General features: G+C 48.5%; 1 protein-coding gene across 9 annotated transcripts in view; it reads left to right on the top strand.

Annotated features, from left to right (window-relative positions):
- Positions 1-61: 61 nt before the first annotated feature.
- Positions 62-23,619, top strand: part of CATSPERD (cation channel sperm associated auxiliary subunit delta) — a 47,697-nt gene continuing 24,139 nt past the window's right edge. For 2 of the 9 annotated variants that reach the window (XM_073887373.1, XM_025861338.2), the window contains exons 1-9: positions 282-534; positions 3,323-3,399; positions 8,763-8,835; positions 9,542-9,656; positions 13,037-13,104; positions 14,189-14,302; positions 17,658-17,741; positions 20,013-20,163; positions 21,061-21,156. In XM_073887373.1, coding sequence (XP_073743474.1) covers positions 382-534; positions 3,323-3,399; positions 8,763-8,835; positions 9,542-9,656; positions 13,037-13,104; positions 14,189-14,302; positions 17,658-17,741; positions 20,013-20,163; positions 21,061-21,156 — 931 coding nt within the window. In that variant the 5' untranslated portion in view covers positions 282-381. Of the gene's footprint in view, positions 260-281; positions 535-613; positions 746-2,193; positions 2,344-2,436; positions 2,492-3,322; positions 3,400-8,762; positions 8,836-9,541; positions 9,657-13,036; positions 13,105-14,188; positions 14,303-17,657; positions 17,742-20,012; positions 20,164-21,060; positions 21,157-23,619 lie in introns of those variants that run through there. The other 7 variants (XM_073887376.1, XM_073887372.1, XM_025861333.2 and 4 more) reach the window with 7 other exon arrangements.

Here is a 23,619-nt window from a genome sequence, read left to right as displayed (position 1 = left end):
GCCCGGCTAGTGAGTACGTGAAGTCCCGCGCGTGCCCGGGGGCACGCCGGGGGGGAGGAGGGGGGAAGAGCGCGTGACCCGGAACGGAAAGCGGCGGGGGTGGGGCCTGCAGGACTGTGGGGGCGGGGCTCAGCCGTTTCACCGCCTCCGCCTCTTCCGGTCTCCCTGCTGGCGCTCTGGAACCCCTTCGGCTCACGTGGAGGGCTGTGGGCACGCTGCGGGGCCCCTGAAAAGCGAGCCGCTGGTACTGCAAGAGCAGGTGTGAGAACGCGTAGGCAGCCCTGTGCATACACTTGGGCTTAGGCGCGCGGGCGACATGCCTTCCAGCTCTGGAGCACGATCTGATTGGTGGATTCGGGTTTCCCGGGAGACGCTCTGCGCATGCTCAAACTAGCCGGCCCACGGGCGGCTGTGCGCCAGCTAGAGCCCTCCCTGGTGGCGGGTTCGGGAGACGATGAACGTCAGTGTGCGCACACCCAGACGCTCGAGGAGGGGGGCGTGTTGTGTGCGGCTTCGCGTTCCCCGGGAGACGAGGTGCGCATGCTCGGACGCCAGGCGTTGTGCTGGCGGCTGCGCGCTCAGGTTCAGGCTCCAGTCTGCGCATGCCCAGACTGTGAGGCGACACCCAGCGGCGGTTGAAGCGCGTTGGTGGCGCTGGTTCTTCGTACGAGATGCTGGTGTCGGTGCTGTTGGCGGCGGCGACCCTGCGGCTCTGCTTGCTGGCCAGAGTTCAGCCGCTGTGCCGGTGGGGCTGCCTTCCCCGGGGAGGGGTGCTGCCCAGGGTCGGGGAGGGGGCCCGGCTCGTTCCTGAGCGGAGGCTCCCCAGTCTCGTTAAGGCTTCCCAGTTTCTTGTTCTAGAAATTGAACTTGCTGTTTCCCGTTCTTTCACCCCAACTCGTCCAGCGCATCACAAAGTCCCGCCACTGCCACTTCAAAGCTTGGGCCCGATTCCTACCCTAGGAGCCACGTCCGCTGTCGCCGCCGCCCTAGCCGTGCGCTTCTCTCCATCGCCCACTCCCGCAGCCAGAGGGATCATTTGTAAACCAGTCTGATCTCGTCTTCCCCTTGCCCTGATTCTCTGTGGCGCCCAAGATAAAACCCAAGTTCCTGGCCCAGTCTACATTTCCCCTTACGATCTGGCCCAGGCATTCTCAACAGCTGCGCTGCTGACAGTTAGGATACTCTTTGGGGTGGGGCCGTCCTGTGCTGTGTAAGATGTTGCGCAGCATCCCTGCCCTCCACACGCTGGATGCCAGTAGTACTTCCTTGCCCAGGCTTGACAATCCGTCAAGAATGTCTCTAGCCACTGCCAAGCATCCCCTGGAAAGTTGAGAACCAGCAGTCTGGCCCCTGCCTACCCCTGAATCAATGCTCCAGTCACACCATCCCTTGAACAAGCCAAACTGGCCATAGCCAGCCTTGGGGACAGGGGAGATGACGCTTGCTACTCCCTCTGCCTGGCACAGTTTGCTTCCAGATTTCGGCATGGCTGGTTCCTGATCCTGGTTTAAGGCATTCTGATCCCGACTTAAAAAGCACATCCTTATTTAAAGCACTCCCCCCCCCACCCCGCAATGGCTTTTTCCTATCAATCACTAATTTCTGTTATTGTTTTGATAAATTTTTTGTTGTTGTCACTAGAATATTAGCTCCATGAGGGTGTGGAGTATTTATCTCACTCGTTACCCAGAACATTTTTAGATTTCAGTAAATATTATATTAGTGAATACTGTATGGAGGATGCCACGGGGGTTAGGCAGATAAATGCTAATGCCCAGTTCTTGTCCTCAGGGAATTCCTGCCTGGAGTAAGCTGTCATATTCAGCAGGGCCCTGTTTGCCCATGAAATAGTAAATGTGCCCTCCTGGTGCATGGCCTAACTTGATCTTTACAACAGTTGTCATGGAGCAGTGATTCCTTAGACCCAGCAAAATTAAAGACTCACTGACCTAAAGATACATAGCTAGTAAGCAAAAAGTAGAGTTTTCCAGTAAGATTTACCGATGGGATTTGTCCCAAAGTTAGAAAGATTGGTGATACCCAGTTCTCCCATTTCCTCACACTGGTTCTCCAAGTGTCGTCCTGGACCACGTCAGCATCACCTTGGAATTTGTTAGGCTTGCAGTCCCTGCATCTACTGAATCAGAGACTAGGAGGTGGGGCCCAGCAATCTACCCTTTATCAAATCTCCAGGTGCTTCTGGCATATGTCCAGCTAGAAAACCTCTGCTATAAGCTATAAACTGTACCAACATTCTTCAGCCACCGATACCATCCATCTCCCCGCCCCTGGCCACAGCCAAAAAGAGAAAGAAAACCCGTAACCCTAAAGCATCAGGAACAGGTATTTGAGGGTTAACCCAGAGATACCCTGGTAGGAGTCATGCTGAATATTCAGTAAAAATGACAGATGGTCTCTCTTGTCACTTACCTCTAGTAATCACACAGTGAGGACAGGAAAGGTGTTTCATATCAGTCAGCAAATTCAAGGGGTACGTGGCTCCATACTTCTCTCTCTCTCATTCATCACTTTCAGAACTAACACTTGCTAGTATTTCTCGGGCACCCGTGATGTGTCAGGCATAGAACATTATCTAATCCCTACCATTGTACTTTGAAGTAGGGCTTAATCTTTCCCATTTCACTAAAAAAACTAGTTGAAAGCAATCAAATGACATGAAGAAAGCCAGGAGATGGAAGTGGGTTTAGAACTCAGATCCCCCTTTTCGGTGTTCATTTGCTACATTGTAACAAGAAGCAGACCTTTACTTTGCTTACATGACATCCTGCAAGAAGGGCCTTTTTTTTTTCACCCCATTTGTGCCTACAATGCAGGAAGAAATATTTCACCTGTTAAAATGTGTTTCCTGTTGACATGGCATTATTTCAAAAGTGATGTCTGCATTTCTAAATCCTCTCCAAGCGCCTGGTCCCTAACGTGTTACCATTACAATTCCTCGTCCTCTGGTAATCTCTTTCAAATAACTCATGATCTGTAAATAAGCAATAACATGTACAAGGAATGCAATGTGATATCAGTAATTATCCTGTGAATCTTAATTTTTTATTTTGACATAATTGTAAATACGCAGCAATTTGCAAGTATAGCACAGTGATGTCTCGGGTACCCTTCACCCGGCTCCTTCCCTCCCTTGCCCCCCATGACATCTGATGTCACCAGAGTGTACTAGGAAAACAGGAAAATTACATTACATTCCTATTATGTACCTACCTCAACTTCACCTGTACAGTTTCAATGTTATACATCAGGAAATCGTTTTTCTCAGCTGTTTGTTATTATTAAGATTTGACTATCTCTCTAGGACCAACTGTATTTTTCATCTACGAGAGCACACTTGATTAAACATCCTTGCAAGAAAAACATAGCCCTGTATCTAGGGTAAGTGACCATTTTATATACTGTTATCTTCCTTTTTTTCTTTTTTTTTAAGATTTTATCCATTTATTTGACAGAGACACAGCGAGAGAGGGAACACAGGCAGGGGGAGTGTGAGAGGGAGAAGCAGGCTCTGCACTGAGCAGGGAGCCTGATGCGGGGCTCGATCCCAGGATCCTGGGACCATGACCTGAGCCAAAGGCAGACGCTTAACAACTGAGCCACCCAGGCGCCCCTGTTACCTTCCTTTTTATTAACATGTTAGATTTGCTCTCATTCATCCATTCAACAAACATTAAGGAAGATGGCCCTGCCCTGTGTTGCTGGTTGCTGGCCTGTAGGGAGTTCATAGTCAGGGTGGGAGTCAGAGGAAGAGAAATGAAGAAACCAGCAAATAAAAGAATTACAGTATGGTATGGTACCACCTGTCACAGATCCTGGATATAATTAATCATCACGGAGGGGGGCACATTCAAAGAAATGGGAACACTGCCCAGCGTGCACTTGGGGTCATCAGGGTGCAAGGTTAGAAAACCAGATGTGTACACCATACTGAAATGTTTACTCTTCCTCCTAAGGGCGGTGGAGGATTGGGGGCTACACAATTTGTGTTCAGGAGGATTTCAAGAGCCCAGCCCCCCCCAAAAAAGAAAACCCAAAACAACAACATGCTAAAGCCTAAACAGAACGCAAGGCTATAATAAAGGAGCAGGAGGGGACTCAGCAGGACTTATCAGTTCTCCTGGGGTGTGGAGAATGGAGGTGAGCAAGCAGTTTAAGGTGGCCCCCAAGTTTCTGGTGTAAGGAACGGGGTGGGGGAGAGAGTTGGCAGCATGGGATGGCTTGCTGCTTGCAAGACATCGAGGACACATGAGGCCAGAGATGGGAACAGAAGGTCATCTACATGTCAGTGGTAGTTCTGGCTGCAGGCCATCACCCAAGGATCCCATGGTCATCAGCCAGAGGTTCTGGCGAATCTTGATTTTGCAGAGCAGGTGGGAGAAGAGAAAGAGAAATTGGAACATAGGAGACAAAGAAGCTAAGGCAGGAGCCAAGGAGGAAGGGAGGGGCATCACAGAGAAGGCAGAGCACTTGGGTGAGGAAGCAACCAATGAAGCCGTGGGACAGACGGGAGAGAAAGCAAGGACACAGAGGTCCAAGGTTTGTGTCACTCTCTCCAGAAGCCAGGACATTCCGGCACCTGCTACAATGTGGATGAACCGGGGGGACGTTAGGCTCAATGAAATAAGCGAGACCCAGAAGGACACATCCCGCAGGACCCCACTCCTGGAGGTGCCCAGAGGAGTCCCGTCCACAGAGACAGGAGAGGGTGGGGCTGGGGCAGGGGGTGGGGAGTCCGTGCTTCATGGGGACAGTCTCAGTTTGAGGAGATGGAGAGTTCTGGAGACGGAGGGTGGGGGTGGCTGCAGGACAGGGTGAGTGTGTGTCATGCCACTGAACTGGACATTAAAAATTATCATAATGGCATAGTTTATGTATATTTTATCACAAATTGTGAAATACATTGTGTGTTACTGCAATTCAAAAAATTAAAAATTTAAATTAATTAAATACAGTGCAGAATCCACGCAAACTAAGCATATTTCAAGCACTGAGTGGAGCTAATGGCAAGCGTGTCGGACAGCTCAGGGGCAGAATGTTCCCCTCATCACATCTGCTTTAGAGCAGGAGTCACAAACAATGGCCTTTCAGGCCAGAGTCAGCCCTGCCACCTGATTTCGTATGGCTGGCGAGTTAAGAATAGTCTTTCCATTTTTATATGATTGAAAAAAATCAAAAGTAGAACCGTATCTTATGACATGTGAAATGTGAAATTCAAATCTCTATGTCCGTAGTAGTTTTACTCTCTGTGGGGGCTTTTGTGCTACAAGAGCAGAGTTGAGTGGTCAAGACAGAGGCCATTGTGGCCCCTAAAATACTTCCTCTCTGTCCTTTTACAGAGGAAGTTTGCCAGCCCCCTAGCTTAGAGCATAACATGCTTAGATGATATCCTGATGCCCAGAACACACTGGAGTCAGAGAGGGTCTGATTCCAATAGCTTCTGGCAACGAGACATTCTAATGCTTAATACAATGATGAAAATGTCACTTTTTGCCTGTAGTGTTGGTGAGGATGAGGGCAAACGTGGATGAGGCTAAGTGGGTTTCGACAGTTTGGCAGAATCTGTCAAAATGTTCAACACACATTCTCTGACACAATGATCCCATTTCTTGGCAGTTAAACTGAAATTATAATTTGTTTATGTTGCTGGTGCATATGCTTCCTGAGACCTTTGTCCCACCTGGAACCTCTCCCTAGAGCGTCCTTTCCTCTTGCAGTCAGGGGGAAGAGCATTCCAGGCGGCAGGGACAGCATGTGCAAAGGCCCCGAGGCAGGACCTTGCTTGATCTTTGGAGGAACAGCTCAAGGACAATGAGTGAGGGGAAGGAGTGAAGGGAGATGTCAGCAGTATCAGATCACACGGGGCTTTGTAAGGGGTGGTGACAAATTTGGATTTCGGTGGAAAGCCACCAGAGATTAAGCAGGGGAGTGACACAATCTGACTTCTCTTTTAAAGGATCATTGATTGTTGGGTGCCCAACAGGAAGCAGAGAGGTGAGACGGCAGAAGGACACAAGTGAGGGGCTGAAGCTGTCCAGGGGGAGACCAGGGAAGCAGCATTGGAGGGAGATAGGATTAGGAGAGTAGTACATGGAAACTAGTGGCCCAGAGGAGGAGGGGCCTTGGGGCCAATCAAGGAAGGCTGCATGGAGGAAGGGGCATCAGGGACTAGTTGAAGCCCAGGTAGGATTTCAGTCCATCAGGGTGACTGTGTAGGGAAGGTCAATAGTGCTGAGGGCAAGAAGCCCTAGGGTAGGGAGACAGGTAGAACTCAGATCATGGAGCACCCTGTAGGCCAGTTAAGAAGTCTTGCCCGTGATCCTTTAGGATATAGGTAGCCAGTCAAGTTTTCTGAGTAGGAGCGTCGGCCTGGCTGATGCCAACAGCCACTGCCTTTGGAGCTGGCTGTTACCTTGTGCTATAACATCATGATATATCTAATTTAAACATGTTTCCTGGTTTCTTTCCCTTGTTTACAGGCATCATATTTTGTTGTCCACATGCCAGTCTTTTGCAAGACTGGCATGAGACTCCCCTACTTTTTAATTTACTGTTTTAAACTTTTTTTAAAAAGATTTTATTTATTTATTTGAGAGAGAAGCACAGAGCGAGATGCAGGGCTGGATCTCACAACTCTGAGATCCTGACCTGAGTCGAAACCAAGAGTCAGGTGCTTAACCAACTGAGTCACCCAGGTGCCCCTCTAATTTACTGTTTTCAAGTTGTGTCTAAAACCAGATCACATAAAATTTGAAGAAAAGCATATTCATAAGGTATTTGACCTTTAGCCTGTGAACAGTAGTGTTGATTTTGCATGTTCTTAAGTGTGTTGTTACTTCTGGATTCTTAACTAGGTTTCTAATAGCTGGGGTTCCTGAAAAAGTAAGCCACTGTATGTTTATTTCAATCCCAAACTTGTTTCTTTGTATTTTTTTCCCTAGTGAACTAAAGAAGGTCTTGTAGGTAGAAACAATGTTTGTAGGTAGAAACAATCTTTATGTTCCCAGAGCCTAGTATCCAATAAATGTGTGCCAAATGCATGAATGAATAGAGTTTGTTAAAAAAAAAAAAAAAAGGTCAAAATAGGTGAAAACCTTATAGTAGTTCAGAAAACTTTTTCTTTAGAATACTCACCTCAGGGGCACCTGGGTGGCTTAGTTGGTTAAGCACCTGACTTTTGATTTTGGCTCAGGTCATATATCAGGGTCATGAGATGAAGCCCTGCATTGGGCTCCCTGCTGGGCATGAAGCCTGCTTGGGATTCTCTCTCTTCCTCTCCCTTTGCCCCTCCTACCCACCAACCCCTGCCCCCCCTCCCCCCACTTATATGCACATGTGTTTGTTCACTCTCTCTCTTTAAAAAGAAAAGAAGAGAAAAGAAAAGAAAAGAAAACTCACCTCAATGACAGAGTCTAAAACAGAAACAAAACCCAAGGGCGCCTGACTGGCTCAGTCCATTAAGCATCTGACTCTCGATTTCAGCTCAGGTTTTGATCTCAGGGTTATGAGTTCAAGTCCCACAATGGACTCCATGCTGGGCATGGTGCCTACTTAAAAAAAGAGAGAGAGAAACAAAACCCCAAAATAAACAACTAAAATAATATTCTACAGTTGATGCTTCAGTGATCCTTTCTCCTTCAATGTTTTATTGGTTTTGATGTCAACTGAATACTTGCTGAAAGTATTTAATCCTGTAAAAGAGACAATATAAAGGTAAAAACAGAGAATTGTATCACTCTAATTCAACTTTGTATTGGAGGTCCCAGCCAATGCAATATGACAAGAGAAAGACATGAAATGTAAAACTTATTAGAAAGAAAGAAACATTTGCCAATCCGAGTATCAGCTACTAGAATTAATAACTGAGTGCAGCAAGAGGGCCAAATACAACACAGACATTGAAAACATCAACTCCTCTCTTGTAAACTAGCCATGAACACTCAGAAAAGGCAGTTATGAAAAATATCAATCTTAATAACAATAAAACTTTAAAACACATAAGAATTAACTCAGCAATTCCTTTCTGTCTAAAACCATCAAACTCTCTTGGAGGAGGCAGAAGAAAAAAGATCTGGATAAGGAAGCAATATACCATGTTCATGGATGGCCTTCCACTTCTTAAAAGTTTCCTGCCTGAGGAAACAATGTTTCTTTCATGCATACACATTCCTGGTCTGAAACCTTTTACTTTAGTGAGATTAGAACTATATAAATGACAAAGCTGAAGTTCATCCTGAGTAAGACAAGCTATTGCTTAATGTACATTTTATATAGTTTTATATTTGACATGCTCACACTTTTAAAATGTTATTTCAAGAAGTCAAATACCCAATCTATAGAGGTTTACTCATGCAAAGATGATAGATAGATAGATAGATAGATAGATAGATAGATAGATAGATAGATAGATAAAAACCTGAACCTAAACCTTGTTTTTAAAAAGGGGGGGCACCTGGGTGACTCAGTCAGCTGGGCATCTGATTCTTGATTTCAGCTCAGGTTGTGATCTTGGGGTTGTAAGATCGAGCCCCATGTCTGGCTCTGTGCTCAGTGGGAAGTCTGCTTGGGATTCTCTCTCTCCCTCTGCCCCTCCCTCCTGCTCACACACACCTCTCTCTGTAAAATAAAATTTGTTAAAAAAGGAATTTTGTTTGAATAGAACATTTTAGAGTGTCTGGCCTTATCTTTTTTTCTTTTTTGTGTGTGAAATTTTCCTAATTTAACTTTTTTATTGTCTATTTCAGAAGGCAAATTTTTTTCACGAGAGATAATTTCAAAAGTAGTCTCCTTCCACTTTCCATCCCTGCATCAATGAAGGTAGTCATTTTACTGAACCATCTGAAGGATTCTCAACATAAGTAGCACTCAGGGGGAAGATACAGTTTGGAAATATCACACTAGTCTGTTTTTGTTAGTTTGGGGGCTTGTATTACAATGTACCTCTTAAAGATATTGAGAATAATTTCTAAGCCAGAAGAAGGGTTGATTCTATTCTGCCCTTACTACTAACATAGGCTGTTTGTTTTTTCTGAAGCAGAATTGTTGGAAGTGCTCCTTATAACTGTTTGTGTATTATGAATAGATAGATTATATGCACTAATTTCAGGGCCTCCCTAAATTGTCCTAAACCAAAACAGAAAAACCTTTGCCCTCTCAGTAACTATCTTGAGAAATTCTCCCACTGGGTCCTATACTAAAGAAGGCTTTGCCATCTATTAAAATGCCAATGTTTCTCTTATAAGCAACACATTTATCATTTATGTTCATCGTTCATAATTTACACTTTAGGCTTTATCTTCAGAGAAAGTTTTGATAAGGAGGAAGGAGGTATCCGAGGGCACCAAACACCAATTCCAAGCTCTCAGTTTCAGTCCCAGCTGAGCCCAGAATATTCAGTTCCCAACACCTAGGAACCAAACAACTCTTGCTGGCATACATGTTTCTTAAATGTGCATCTAGACATCTTACTTTCCTAATAGTCCAGAAGGATGCACTTCCTGATATCCTGTGTCGTTATTTTTAGGTTGGCACACCAGAAGTAACATCGGCACATATCGCTGACTCAGTATTGCTGTTAGTAGTGAATCAAAAAATCTATATTTATGATTATGAAGCCAATTCCTGGAACGCATCTATAGGTATACGTGTTTTGTATTTTTTTAAAATTTTGTTTGCAATCTGCCAACATCCAAGCACAGGTTTATTAATTTTGGAAATACAAACAAAGCTGCTCCTTGGATGTCAGCGCCTAGACACTACCTTGTCCTTTAAAATTCAAATGAAAATTGTCTGTACGGTGGGCACCTAGTGTTTCTGTCAGGGATTGTAGTTACAAACCACAAAAACCTGCTCTGATATGATTGGAGCAAATGAGGGACGTCAACGGGAATTGCATCGGAGTGGGCGTCAGCGAGGATCAAGGAGGGCCAAGAATGCACACACATGCTCGGGGACAAGGCTGGGTGATGGGAATGTTCAGTCCCACCTCCTGCCCCGAGGGACAGGGAACAGAGAGAAGGTAAGCTGTTTGAAGAGAGAGAGAGGAGAGAACGCTCACGGAGGAGGCAAGGGGATGAGGTCAAAAATGAAGACAAGGGAGATGCCATTCTTAGGAAGAGGGTGGCCAGGGACCCGTTGTGATGAGAAGGGTGTCAGTTTGGGGCACCGCGGTGGCTCAGACAGCTGGGCATCCGACTCTTGATTTTGGCTCGGGTCATGATCTCAGGAGGTGGGATCGGGCCCTGCAGTGGGCTCCCTGCTCAGCATGGAGTCTACTTCTCCCTCTCCCTCTGCTCCTCTCCACCCTCCTGCTCTCTCTCTCTCCTAAATAAAATGTTTAAAAAAATTTTTTTAACTAAAGAACAGAAGAGAAAAGAGAAAAGAAAAGGGGTCAGTTCAAGGTTTTTCAACCCTAGCACTGCTGACGTTTAGGGCCAGGTCATTCTCTGTGGGGGGGGCCGCCCTGGGCGCTGTGGGGATTTGGAGCAGCATCCCTGGCCCCTCCCACCTCCTGCCAGGAGCGCCCCTCCCCTCTCCCCATCCTGACACCACAAATGTCCCCAGACATCATCCACTGGATGTTCACTGGGAGTCAAAAATCTCCTTGGTCAAGAGTCACAAGCGTTGGTAGATCACCATCTCGCAGGTCGTTATTCTTTTACTTATATTAGTTTTGGCGAAAGACTGTGGACCCCACGAGAGGGCACCTTGCCCAGCCAGTGTGGTGTCTGCCGGGTGCTTGCTGAGCCCTGCCTGGAGAGGGGCTGGCAGCCTCCTGGGAGGGACAGGGAAGCACAGCAGAAGAGCCACACCTTGGTTTGGCCTCTGTCTGACTTCTCATTACAGTGTTGGGATTTGACCCCCAACAACAAGGTGACCGGGCAATGCGGAGTGAATGATGCTTGGTGGGGTGGGGGGTGCGGGTAAAGAATGTACCTAACCCAGGTGGAGCCAAGTCCCAGGGCTGCTGTCAGGGACTGTAGTAACAAGCCCCAAGCTGCTCTGACCAGCCTGGGGGCCATGTCATCAGCTGTCACATCCAAACCAAACACCCAGCTGCCTCCATCCATTCCTTGCAGAACTTACTGCCCGCAGCCAAATTGTCACAGAGCCCTCTCTGCTTTTGCTCCCTTCGTCTCACTCCCTCCAAAAGTCGCCCATGAGCTGGCTCTTGCTTTGCTGCCTGGTCCTCTATCCCCCTCCTGACTGTCTGCATCACTTCTTTTCTCTCTCACATTTCATGCCTCTTTCTCCTTTTTGGGGTGGGGGGAAGGGAGCATAAAAGTCACATAAAACTGACCATTTTAACATTTTAAAATGTACAATTCAGTGGCATTTGGTACATTCCCAATGTTGTGCAACCATCACCACTGTCTAGTTCTGGAACATTCCATCACCCCAAGAAGAAAGACTGTCCCCATCAGCAGTCACTCCCCACCCCCTCCCCAGCCCCTGACAGCCACACACCCACTTCCTGTCTCTGTGGACATGCCTGTTCTGGACATTTCACACACGTGGAATCACACACTGGCTTTTTTGTGTCTGGCTTCTCTCCCTGAGCGTTGTGTTTTCGAGCTTCCTCCCCATTTTAGCGTGTGTCAGCGGCTCGCTCCTTTTTAAGGCTGAATAATATTCCACTGTATGGATGAACCACTTTTGTCCATTCATTAGCTGCTGGACACTTGGCTCGTTTCATCCTTTTAGCCATTGTGCAATATTGCTTTTGTGCACATTCCCGCATGAGGTTGTATGTGGACATAGGTTTTCAGTTCTCTTGGGGTAACCTAACCTAGGAGTAGAATTGCTGGGTCATCTGGAAACTCCATGTTTTAACATACTGAGGAACCGTAAGTGCTCCTCGTAGCATAATTCAGTCCTGTCTCTATTCTTTCTCTTCTCTCCATCACTTTCTTTAATAGCATCCAAAGGGCTGACTCCCCAGCCCACTCCCACCATCTACCTTCTGTCTCTATGGACGGGACTCCTCTGGGGACCTCCTGGGAGCGGGGTCCTGCAGGATGTGTCCTTCTGGGTCTGGCTCCTCTCACTGAGCACAATGTCTTCAAGGTCCATCCTTGTTGCGGGAGGTGTCAGAATGCCCTTCCTTTTTAAGGCCAAATAATATTCCACTGTGTGTCTACATGACATTTTTGCCCATCCATTCATCATTTGTCAGTGGACACCTGGATTGCTTCCATGTTTTAGTTAATGTGAATAATCCTGCCTTGAGTCTCTGCTTCCGGTTCTTTTGGGTAGAGATCCAGAAGTGGGATTGCCAGATCTCTATTTTCAATTTCTTGAGGAAATGTCATCCTGTTTGCCACACCACACACACCCATTTACATCCCCACCAACAATGCACGAGGCTCCCAGTTGTTCCCCATCCTTGCCAACACTGGATGTCCGATTCTTTGATAATAGCCATCCTAACACCTGAGTGCCACCTCACTGTGGTTTTGCTTTGCATTTCTCTGATGATCAGTGATGCTGAGAGCACCTTTTCCTGTCTTTGTTGGCCGCGTGTATATTTTCTTTGGAGCTGAGGCTTGTGCTCTTGTAATAGAATCAAAGAAGGCCTCCCTAAGAGAAAGGGGCCCTTCCTGCAATTTTGGCAGGGTCCTAAGAGTTCCTGCGAAACCAGTGGTTCTCAGTTGTGACAGGTATGCCTCTCTTGGCAATGTCTGGAGATCGTTTTAGTTGTTAAGACTGGGGGAGGGTGCCACTGGCATCGAGTCAGCAGAGAGGGGTGCTGCGAAACCGTGCAGGACCGCCCCACAACCGAGAACCATCTGGCCCCAAAATGTCAGTAGTGTTAAGGTTGAGAAACCCTGCTCTACCCCTTCCCCTGAAATTTAGGGAGCTCATGGTTTATTTATTTATTTATTTATTTTAAGTAGGCTCCACACCCAACGTGGGGCTTGAACTCACAACCCCAAGATCAAGAGTCGCAGGCTTCACCGACTGAGCCGGCCAGGCGCCCTGGAAGCTCATGTTTTTTAAAATGATCTTGTCCTCTTAGGTATAGAACACCCTGTTTCACATGTTTCTGGTGACAACTGTTGTTATAGTGGACATCCCTTTTGCGTGGTGAGTATATGGTGTGGAGCCTGTCATTTTTTTTTCTTACTCTGTTTTGAACATAGATCATTGTGAATGAAAATATGGACAGAGTAATCCGTGAGGGCTGGGGCATCGGGTTCCATGAAGGACCTGGGCAGGATCCCTTCCCCAGGGTTCAGAAGAGGACCTGAGATACGGGATCACCTGGCTGACACACTAGGAATATATCCATCTACCTTCCTTTTTTAAACTTGTTATTTTGAAATGATTATAGACCCTGCAGGAAGTCCCACGCCCCCCTCACCAATGGTCCCACCAATGGTTCCACCTTACATAACTATAATAAAAAACTAAAGCCGGGAAGCTGACATGGAAATAACGTGTGTGTCTAATTCTGTGCCATTTATCACATATGTGAAGTCACAGGAGGACTTCTGCCTTCGAAATCCTGGACTGTTCCATCACCCCAAAGCTCTCCCTCCATACATCCCTGCCCTGCGGTCCCTAACCCCTGGCAGACACTAAATCTGTTCTCCATCTCTATAATCTCATCATTTCAAGAATGTTCTATACATGGGATCCTACAACATGAAACTCTGGGGGTTAGCTTTTCTCTGCAAAACGCTCTGGAGACACCTCCCACTGGTTGTGTGTATCTAATACATTCCCCTTTGTCATCGAATGATACTGGTTGTTTCCACTTTTTGGTTATTATGAGTAAAGCTTCTATGAACATTCATTTGTGTTTACACATAAGTTTTCATCTCTGGGATAAATGCCCAGGAGTGTGATCACGGGCACATCTGTCTCCTTTTTTCAATTGAGATACAACAGTGTATAAATTTAAGGTGTACAATGTGTTGATTTGATACATTTACATGTTATAAATAGATGACCACCATAGCATTAACTAATACCTCCATCACATGATCATCATTTCTTTTTTGTGGTATAATACAGTCTTGTCTGTAATCACTATGCTGTGTACTAGATCTCTAGAACTTATTTATCTACCCGTTGCAAGCTTGTACCCTTAGAGAACATTTCCCCAACCCCTCTAACCCTCTGTCTCCTTTTAAAGAGACTGCTTTATGTGTTTGTGTTCTTCCAGGATATAAGTAATTCAGTTTTTGCTTATTTGCATGGAGATCAGATCTCTCAGACCAATGTCTATTTCTCAGACACCCAGGGATACAGATTTCAGAAGTTTGCCTATGAAAGACAGGTATGTTTAATTTGGTAAAAAAGTGAACAAGAAAAATAATAAATATATATTTATGTCCTGCATGGTGGTAGTAATTAACAATCACTGGGTGAACAAGGGCTTTTCTCTTTTTAAGAGTCTGATGGGCTGGGCACCTGGGTGGCTCAGTTGGTTGGGCGACTGCCTTCGGCTCGGGTCATGATCCTGGAGTCCCGGGATCGAGTCCCACATCGGGCTCCCTGCTCAGCAGGGAGTCTGCTTCTCCCTCTGATCCTCCCCCCTCTCATGTGCTTTCTCTCTCTCATTCTCTCTCTCTCAAATAAGTAAATAAATAAATCTTTAAAAAAAAAAAAAAGTCTGATGGGCTGGGAGAGTAGGGAAAATTCCCGGTCAAAGGAGCTGGCTGGGAAGATTAGGAAGTTAAGAAAGGTTTCAAAAGGTGTTAGGTCATTGGATGGTTTCAGGAGTACTTATGTAAATAAACCTGGTGCCACAGTGAAGTCTGCACTTAACCCCAGGCCCGCCCAAAGATCCGTACCATCAGGTACCATCCTCATCCCAGTTATACAGAGGAAAGAACTCTCGTGGGTCAGTTCCCACCCTCCGCAAATTACATTCATCCAGAACCGCAGAACGTAACCTTACTTGGAAATCGGATCTTTGCAAATTTAATGATTTGAGATGAGATCATACTGAATCAGGGGTGGGTCCTCAATCCCACGCCTGTTGTCCTTCTAAGAGGACATGGAGAGATGCACACAGAGAAGAAGGCCATGTGAAGATGCAGGCCACATTGCAGGGATGCATCTGCAAGCCAGGAGAAGCCGCGGATTCCTGGCAACCACCAGACACTGGAAGAGAGGAATGGCGAGGTTTCTTCCTCAGGGGAACCAGCACTGCCAACACCTTGATTTCAGACCCCTGGCTTCCCTCTTCCACCGATGTGACGGTCCTTTCTGTCGTTTTTGCACCATCAAGCACAGGGCAGCTCCAGGACACAGATACACGGCTGAAGGCACAGAGCGGTGCAGAGCCTTTACCACACAGCCTGGCAGAGCTGAAGATCCGAACAGCTGAAGTGGGACAGGATGCTTGGGTGGCACAAGGAGGCTTCGTGCTGACCCAGAGAGTGGCTCCTCCCCCGGACGCTTGGGAAGTATGTGCAAAGCAAGGCAGGGAGTCCACTCTGCTCTCGAGCTCTGACCGGGTCCTGAATGGGGTTTCTCTGCCCTGCCCGGGAGGCCCAAGGGAGCCTAGAACCTAACTGATGACATATTTCCGTCCAAAATTAGGCCTAGAAGGACTTAACGTGTGCTCAGTTGAAAATGATCATCGCTAAAAAACCTGATAGGTAGATAGATAATAGGAATCAGCTCACATGCTTAGTGGGGCAGGGAAGCCCCACCATCTACCATCTGTGAGCTGGAGAACCAGGAAGTCTGAAGTTTGAGGGCAGAAGATGGACAGGACATCCCAGCTCAAGAAGAGAGAACAAATTCCCTTTTCCTCCTCCTCTTTGTTCTACGCGGGCCCCCAACGGATTGGGTGATGCCCGCCCACACCGGTGAGAGTGATCTTTATCAGGTCGACTAAATTAAATGTGAATCTCTTCCAGGGTCACCTTCACAGACACACCCAGAAATGATGTTTTACCTGCTACCTGGGCGTTCCTTAGCTCAGTCCGGCTGACACATAAAATGAACCAACACAAGTTCACCCCTTGTCAACTTGGCACCCCTATGCATCTCCTTCAACCATCCTTAGTCTCCAAATAAAGACACTGACAAGGTCATCATTCCACCCAATACAATACAACCATCCTAAGCACAACTAAAAATGCACTCCTCCCTTCTATATGAAGTTTACTCTTCTTTTTGATGTCTCCTCACTCAGACATCAATTATTAATACAATAGTCTTTCTGCTCTGTGGGTGTGCCTGTGTGTGTGTGTGTGTGTGTGTGTGTGGTTATTGTTTTCGAGGCCAGAAGGCTGATGTACCTGAGCAGCTGTGATTCATTTCCTTGGAGTTCTGCCAGCAGGGGAGGAGTTGGGGTGTCTGGTGGGGAGATGAAGGGCTGGAAAGTCCAGCAACCACTGCCATTTGGGATGGGTTGACTGTGAGTCTTGGTCACCTTGGGTCACCATAACAGACATCACAGACTGGGTGACTTAAACAGCAGACATTTATTTCTCACAGTTGTGGAGGCTGGAAAATCCAAGATCCAGATGCTGGCTGATTCAGCTCCTGGTGAGGGCTCTCTTCCTGGCTCACAGAGGGCCACCTTCTTACTGTGTTCTCGCATGAAGAGAGAATGCTTGGTGCCTCTATCTCTTTTTTTAAAGATTTAATTTATTTGAGAGAGAGAGAGAGCATGAGCAGGGGGAGGGGCAAAGGGAGAGGGAGAAGCAGACTCCCCACTGAGCCGGACCCCGAGATCATGACCTGAACCGAAGGCAGACGCTTAACCAACAGAGCCACCCAGGTGCCCCTCCCAATATGAATTCTTGACCAGGTGCTCTGGTGTCTCTTCTTATAAAGACACTAACACCATCATCGGGGCCCCACTCTCGGGACCTCATCTAAACCTACTTAGCTCCCAAAGGCCCCACCTCCAAGGACCATCCATCTCATCAGGGGTGCTAGTTTGAATGCCCCCCCCCCAAATTTCTATATTGCCATTCTAATGCCTGATGTGATTGTATTAGGAGGTGAGGCCTTTGGGAGTGTTTAGATCATAAGGGTGGAGTCCCTGTGAATGGGATCAGAGCGCTTCTAAAAGAGGAGGCCACAGAGAGCTTGCTAGCCTCCTCCCATGTGAGAACACAGAAGACTGTAACCTGGAAGTGGGCCCTCACTTGACCATGCTGGCACCTTGATCTCAGATTTCCAGCCTCCACAACTGTGAGCAGTAAACCTCTGTTGCTTATAAGCTACTTGTCTGTGGCATATTCTGTGATACAGCCAACACGGACTAAGATGGGGTTAGGATCTTAACATACGAATTTTGGGGGAGACACAATTCAGTCCGTGGTGCTGTTTATAATAGAAAACTCCCAGGGCGCCTGGGTGGCTCAGTCGTTAAGCATCTGCTTCCGGCTTGGGTCGTCATCCCGGGGTCCTGGGATGGAGCCCCGCATCGGGCTCCCTGCTCCGCGGGAAGCCTGCTTCTCCCTCTCCCGCTCCCCCTGCTCGTGCTCCCTCTCTGGCTGTCTCTCTGTCCCCATTCAAGGTTCTGTCCTACATGCTACATTTCCATAGAGGGGAAATAGATCGTAACAAAAAGACTTTCCTTCATTTTAGCTTATGAGGTAATCTGGAGTTAAAATCAAATGCGTTAATGATTTATTCATATGTGATATTTGTTTGTTTTATAGGCAGAACTAGTTGGATCTTTGGGTGGGATCTTCTACTTTCACTCCTTGTCACAGGTCGGGGTGCTTCTCATTGATCAAGGAAAGGTGAGTAACTTTGGACTGAGAAGAAAGACTTAAATGACCTTTGCCCCAAGCCAGGTTTTTGTTAAGACACACACTTGGATTTTCGTATCTGAAATCCATCTAGCTTTTCATTCACCTGTTCATCCATGTGTCCATCTACTTAACTATCCATCTGTCCATCCATCCATCCAACCATCCAACCATCCATCCAACCATCCATCCATCCATCCACCCACCTGTCCAACCTACTTATCCATCCGTCCATCCATCCATCCACCTACTTATCCACCCATTCACCCACCCACCTGTGCAGCTACGTACTCAGCCATTCACCCATCTATTCATCCATGCACCCATCTACCCACTCACACACCACCACCCTCCTCCCCCTTTCATTTGTTCATTCAGTCATGCACTTGGCAATATTTAAGTAGTGTCTAGGAGGTACTTAGCACTGTGCTGAACACTAGGGATAAAATACAAAGTATGTATTGCTGACAATGCACAAGATTGTTTTAAATGCTTCAGGTTGAACTCTTTGTTAATGATTATTTTCATGGGTATTCAGAAAATCAGTACATGACACCTGTGATCTCACAGATATCATCTAGAATAAGACTAAGTTAAGAAGAGGAGTCAGTCTGGGGCGCCTGGGTGGCTCAGTTGTTAAGCGTCTGCCTTCGGCTCAGGTCATGATCCCAGGGTCCTGGGATCGAGCCCCGCATCGGGCTCCCTGCTCCGCGGGAAGCCTGCTTCTCCCTCTCCCACTCCCCCTGCTTGTGTTTCCTCTCTCGCTGTATCTTTCTCTGTCAAATAAATAAAATCTTTAAAAAAGAAAAAAAAGAGGAGTCAGTCCATGTAAACTGCATTTGAAGAAAAAATATTAAGGCAGGAAAAGATTAAGTAGAGTATTGCACCCTGGGTAGGTGGGATGTGCAGCTCTGGAGTTCAGGGGAGCCCCGCTGTCAGGAAGCTTCGGGAGGTTGGGCTGACGTCCGTGGCTGAAGCCCACACCCTCTGGCCATGAGCTGGGTCGCGTCCCTGCCCAGAGTGCCCTCATAACCACAGAGTCCAGGGTTACCACCTATGCACAGTTTCTCAGGCTGCCCACCTGCAATCCCACAGGCTTTGGCTGGCGGGTGTCCACACTCGGGGGTGGGGGGCAGATGCACTGCAGGCTCTGGGGCTCGCTCCCTGCACGTTTGCATTCCTAGCCTATGTCCAGTGAGCTGCCTCAGTCACAGCCTTCTTACGGAGGAGGAAACCTGCAGGGCACGTTTCTCTGTTCAGTACTCAGTACTCAGTACTCAGTGCTTTTCTGCTCCCGGCCCCTGAGTGCCTGAAACTGCTGGAGTCTTTGGCTTGGGGCTCCCTCCGCAGGGAGCCAAGCCCCAGGCCTGACCCAGCTGCTGTGCTGTTGCCTGGAGGGACAGCCCGGGCTCACGGCTTTCCCTGGCCTCACCTGGGAGCGGTTCAAGGCTGCCCTCCTTCAGGTTGGCGCGTTGCCTTAGTTGGCTACTCTGCCACCCACAGCTCGGGCCCCCGGGACAGGGGACAAGACGCAGCCGGTGTATTACACAGTGGGCCTGGGCTGGGGGCTGCGATGTGCACTCTCAGGCTCAGCACGTTGTGCAGATGGGCCTGCACCCCCCCACCCCAAACCCCCCACCCCCGCCCGGTGTCCTGGAGGTGGCAGCTGCAGGGGTCCAGCGCCATCCATCCTGCCCTGAGCGCTATGTCTCTGGCAGCCCAGGAGAGGGCAGGGCTCCTCAGCCTCCCACTGTGCACACTGCGGGAGGAGAGCTCTTTGTCCAGGGTTGGTCCAGGGCCATCCTGGGCACTGTGGGGTGTGGAGCAGTGGCCCCCCCAGGCCAAGCCAGGAGCACCCTTAGTCCTGACAGCCCCTCGTATCCCCCCGGACATCACGCAGTGTCCCCTGGGGGCAGGGTCGCCCCAAGCTGAGAACCACTGGCCCAGATAATAAGATTTGAAGGAGGGGCGCCTGGGTGGCTCAGTCGTTAAGCGTCTGCCTTCGGCTCAGGTCATGATCCCAAGGTCCTGGGATCGAGCCCCACATCGGGCTCCCTGCTCCGTGGGAGGCCTACTTCTCCCTTTCCCACTCCCCCTGCTTGTGTTCCTGCTCTCGCTCTCTCTCTCTGTGTCAAATAAATAAATAAAATCTTTAAAAAAAAAAATAAGATTTGAAGGAAGTCTCTGCCGCAAAGCACGCCGACCCCTGCTACTGCCGAGCCGGTGATGCCTTCCACAGATTCCCTGGTCTTTTCCTCTCAGGCTCGGTTCGGCTACTCAGAACACCCCCTGAACAGCAGTTTTGGGCTACCCTTCGACTACAATGGGACCCTGGACATCCTCATCACCCCGGGCCAGAAAGGCATTCTAATCTTCTGGTTTGAGAAGAGCCTGTTGGTTTCCAGAAACTCAGGTGAGCCAGGCCCAGGCTCTGGGTGTCCCCCTCTGGGCGGGGAAAGCACAGCTGGTTTTTCTCTCCCCTGCCTCCAGCAGGGGAGAGGCCTCCAGCCCATTCTCACTCTCGGTGCTGACTGTGTGCACCTCTCCCCCCGGCCCCCCACCCTGCCCCAGTGTCCTGCCCCCTGGAGTCCTGAGGGGGCCACGTGGGCAGGTTCCGAAAGTCGCCCACCAGTCACCTAGGGCCGAGCCCAAGTCTTCCCTCCAAGAACCACAAGCCTTGTTTTGGCGCCAAGGTCAGCAACTCCAGGACATGGCTCGAGGCTGCCCACTTGGACTTCCCCTGGCCAGAGAGAACTGGGAAAACAGCACAGCACCTCCTGCTGGCCTAGCTGAGGGATCCGAGCAATGCCCGCCAGCCTGCCGGAGACAAGAAGCAGAAGGCAGCCCCGCCCCCCACAGGGGAAAGGGGTCCTGTCAGGGAAGACCACCCACTACGCCCACTTGTCAGGCCGCCTGAACACCATCGATCCCCTCCCCTCCCCCCAGTGCAAGAGAAGGGCTCAGGGCTGGCCCGTCCATTTGGAGAGCTCACCCGAGAACGGAAGCTCTTGTTCCTTGCACGTGTTACCCATAGAGTCAAAGGCATTCCGGTGTGAGACAGCCTTTCATGTGAACTCTGCAGCTGATGCGCCGCATTCCTGCCCCACCGGGGCACACAGCGTTGGTTTTCTCGCCCCTAAGCGCCTTCTGCACAATGCTTTACAGCCGGTGCGCCTTGGTGCTGTGTTTTCCTCCACTTTGTATCATTTGAGTCCCTCACCAAGGGTTGGGGCGGGCGGTGGGGATCACTCGGTGTTTCAGCAATGGGGGGGGGTCCCTTTCCTCATGACTGTGCCCTGTCGTCTCACAGGTCAGCTCGTTTACCCTGTCCATGTGAAAGAAGGACCCAACACCTTGTATTCTTCCATTTCTGAAGCCAACATCACCATCCACAGCGTTGCTGCCAGTGAGTGCCCAACCTATGGGTAGCTTTCTAGAAGTGCTTTTTACGGGGCTTACTAACCACTGACCCACTAGACTCAGTCTAGCCAAAACCAAACAAAACCAAACTAAACCCGAACCAAAATGTGATTGTCACACATTTGGGAACAATTCCCGGCATAAACTTTTGTACCCTTTCACCAGGAAGTAGAATATGGATTGGGTGTTGGCTTCCTAGGGCCACTACAGCAAATGCCCACAAACTGGGGGGCTTAGAACGACAGATGGTTCTGAATCAAGGTATCAGCAGGGCCATGCTCCCTGCCTAGGCTCCAGGGAAGGATCTGCCCCAGGCCTGCCTCCCTGGCTTGTAGGTGGCTGTCGTCCCCCCGTGTCTACACACCGCGCTCCCTCTGTGCGTGGCTGTGTCCAACCCCCCCCACCTTTTTTACAAGGACACCCATCGTACTGGATTAGAACCCACCCTGATGACCTCATTTTAACTTAATCACCTCTGTAAAGACCTGAATCCCAAATGCAGTCACCTTCTGAGGTCCTGTGGATTAGAACTGCAACGTATCTTTTTTGGAGGGGACACATTTCAACCCATAACAGATGGCATCTCAGGATTTCTTTGCTACTCAATTGTCCTGCTGCTGTCCTGAAGGATGAGCTTTGCCCGACTAATATTTCTCCTCACACAGCTCCCGAGTTGGAGGTAAAGAGTGGGACACACTGGGGGGTCATGTGGGTGCTAAGTCAGTATCTCCCCTGTTTGCTGATCATCGCATTACATCCTACCATCTGTGTCCCTGTAGCTGTTTAAAGTTAACTTTAAATAGTTACAGAAATTCATGATATAAAATGCTCTCATAACTAAACCAGTGGTGCATGGTCCTTTAAAGGATTTTTTTTTTTTTTAAATATTCCAAGTACAGTTAAAGTCCCTTGGGGCGCCTGGGTGGCTTAGTTGCTTAAGCGTCTGACTCTTGATTTCGTCTCAGGTCATGATCTCAGGGTCGTGAGATTGAGCCCCGCCTCGGGCTCCGTGCTGTGCATGGAGCCTGCTTGAGAGGCGCTTTCTCCCTCTCCCTCTATCTCTCCCCAGCCCCCACCCCTGTTCACTCTCTGTCTCTTAAAAAAATTATAATGAAAATGAAAAAAAATAAAGTCCCTTGGACCGGCTCCCTAAACCCACGCCCCTCTTTGGCTTCCTGGAGGTAACCATGGTTAGGAATTTGGGGTGAAAGACAGTCAGTTGCAAGATGCACACTGCGGATCAATTATGGATCTGCTGAGAATGTCTAGCATCGCCCAGATGGGTTGTTTGCTTGTATATAAGGGGCATCCTGTCACTGTGTGAGTCGCTCTGCCACCTGCCTCCTCCACTACACCTCATTTTCTACTCCATTTTGGTGAGAACACGTAACAGGAGATCTGCCTTCTTAACAAATCGTGAGGTGCCCGGGGCAGTATTAACTACAGGCATGATGCACAGCTGAGCTCTAGAACAGACTCGTCCTGCATCTTTCAAACTCTAGACCTGTTGAACAGCAACCCCCCATTTCTTCAACCTGGGGACACTTGGTGATGTCTGGGGATGACATCAGAGGAGACGGTCATCTTCTGTGGGGGCGTGCTACTGGCATCCACTGGGTGGAGGCCCAAGAGGCTGCTCAGCATCCTACAAGGCACAGGACACACACACCCTCTCCCCACTACAAAGAAGGATCGGGCTCCAAAACTCAGTAGAGCCGAGGTTGAGAAACTAGGTTAATTCGCTCCTTGCTCTGCAAACACCCCTCCGCATTTCTACATCAGATGCTTTCCCCAAGTTTCAGCTTAAGCCTCAGTTTTTCTGAAAGCTTCCTTGATTTTCTTTTTTTAAAGAATAAAAATATGTAGGAAATAAGTTGAGCCTTTCACAAAACCTTTTGGTGGTGTCCTGTGTTCCTTGGAACTTTGTGTCTGCAAAAGACCAGAAACAACCTCAATGTCCATCCGTGGAGGACAGGTTTAATCAGTTACAGTTCATCCGGGTATATTCATACACATGAAAGAAAACAGTTAAGCTCTTTTCTTAAAAAACTTGAGGGGGTTCCAGAATATGATACCACGAATACAACACTACCAGAAAAGATGTTTCCTAAAATATTTAACCGGGGTTACCTAAGTCAGGGGTCAGCAGACAATGGCCCAAGGGCCAAATGTGGCCCACCACCTGGTTTTGTAAATAAAGTTTTATTGGAACACAATCATGCCCATTCATTTACAAGTTGCCCCTAGCTGCTTTCACAGAGTTAAACACTTGTAAACACAGCACATGATCGGGGTGCCTGGGTCGCTCAGTCGTTAAGTGTCTGCCTTTGGCTCAGGTCGTGATCCCAGGGTCCTGGGATCGAGTCCCACATTGGGCTCCCTGCTCAGCCAGAAGCCTGTTTCTCCCTCACGCTCTGCCTGCTTGTGCTCTCTCTCTCTCTGTGTCAAA

This window comes from Callorhinus ursinus, unplaced genomic scaffold, assembly GCF_003265705.2.
Source record: "Callorhinus ursinus isolate GAN/ISIS: 27379988/994484 unplaced genomic scaffold, GSC_fseal_2.0 scaffold77, whole genome shotgun sequence".
Classification (NCBI taxonomy): Eukaryota; Metazoa; Chordata; class Mammalia; order Carnivora; family Otariidae; genus Callorhinus; species Callorhinus ursinus.
The sequence above is the reverse complement of the archived record's forward strand: the minus strand, read 5'-3'. Positions and strand labels throughout refer to the sequence as shown.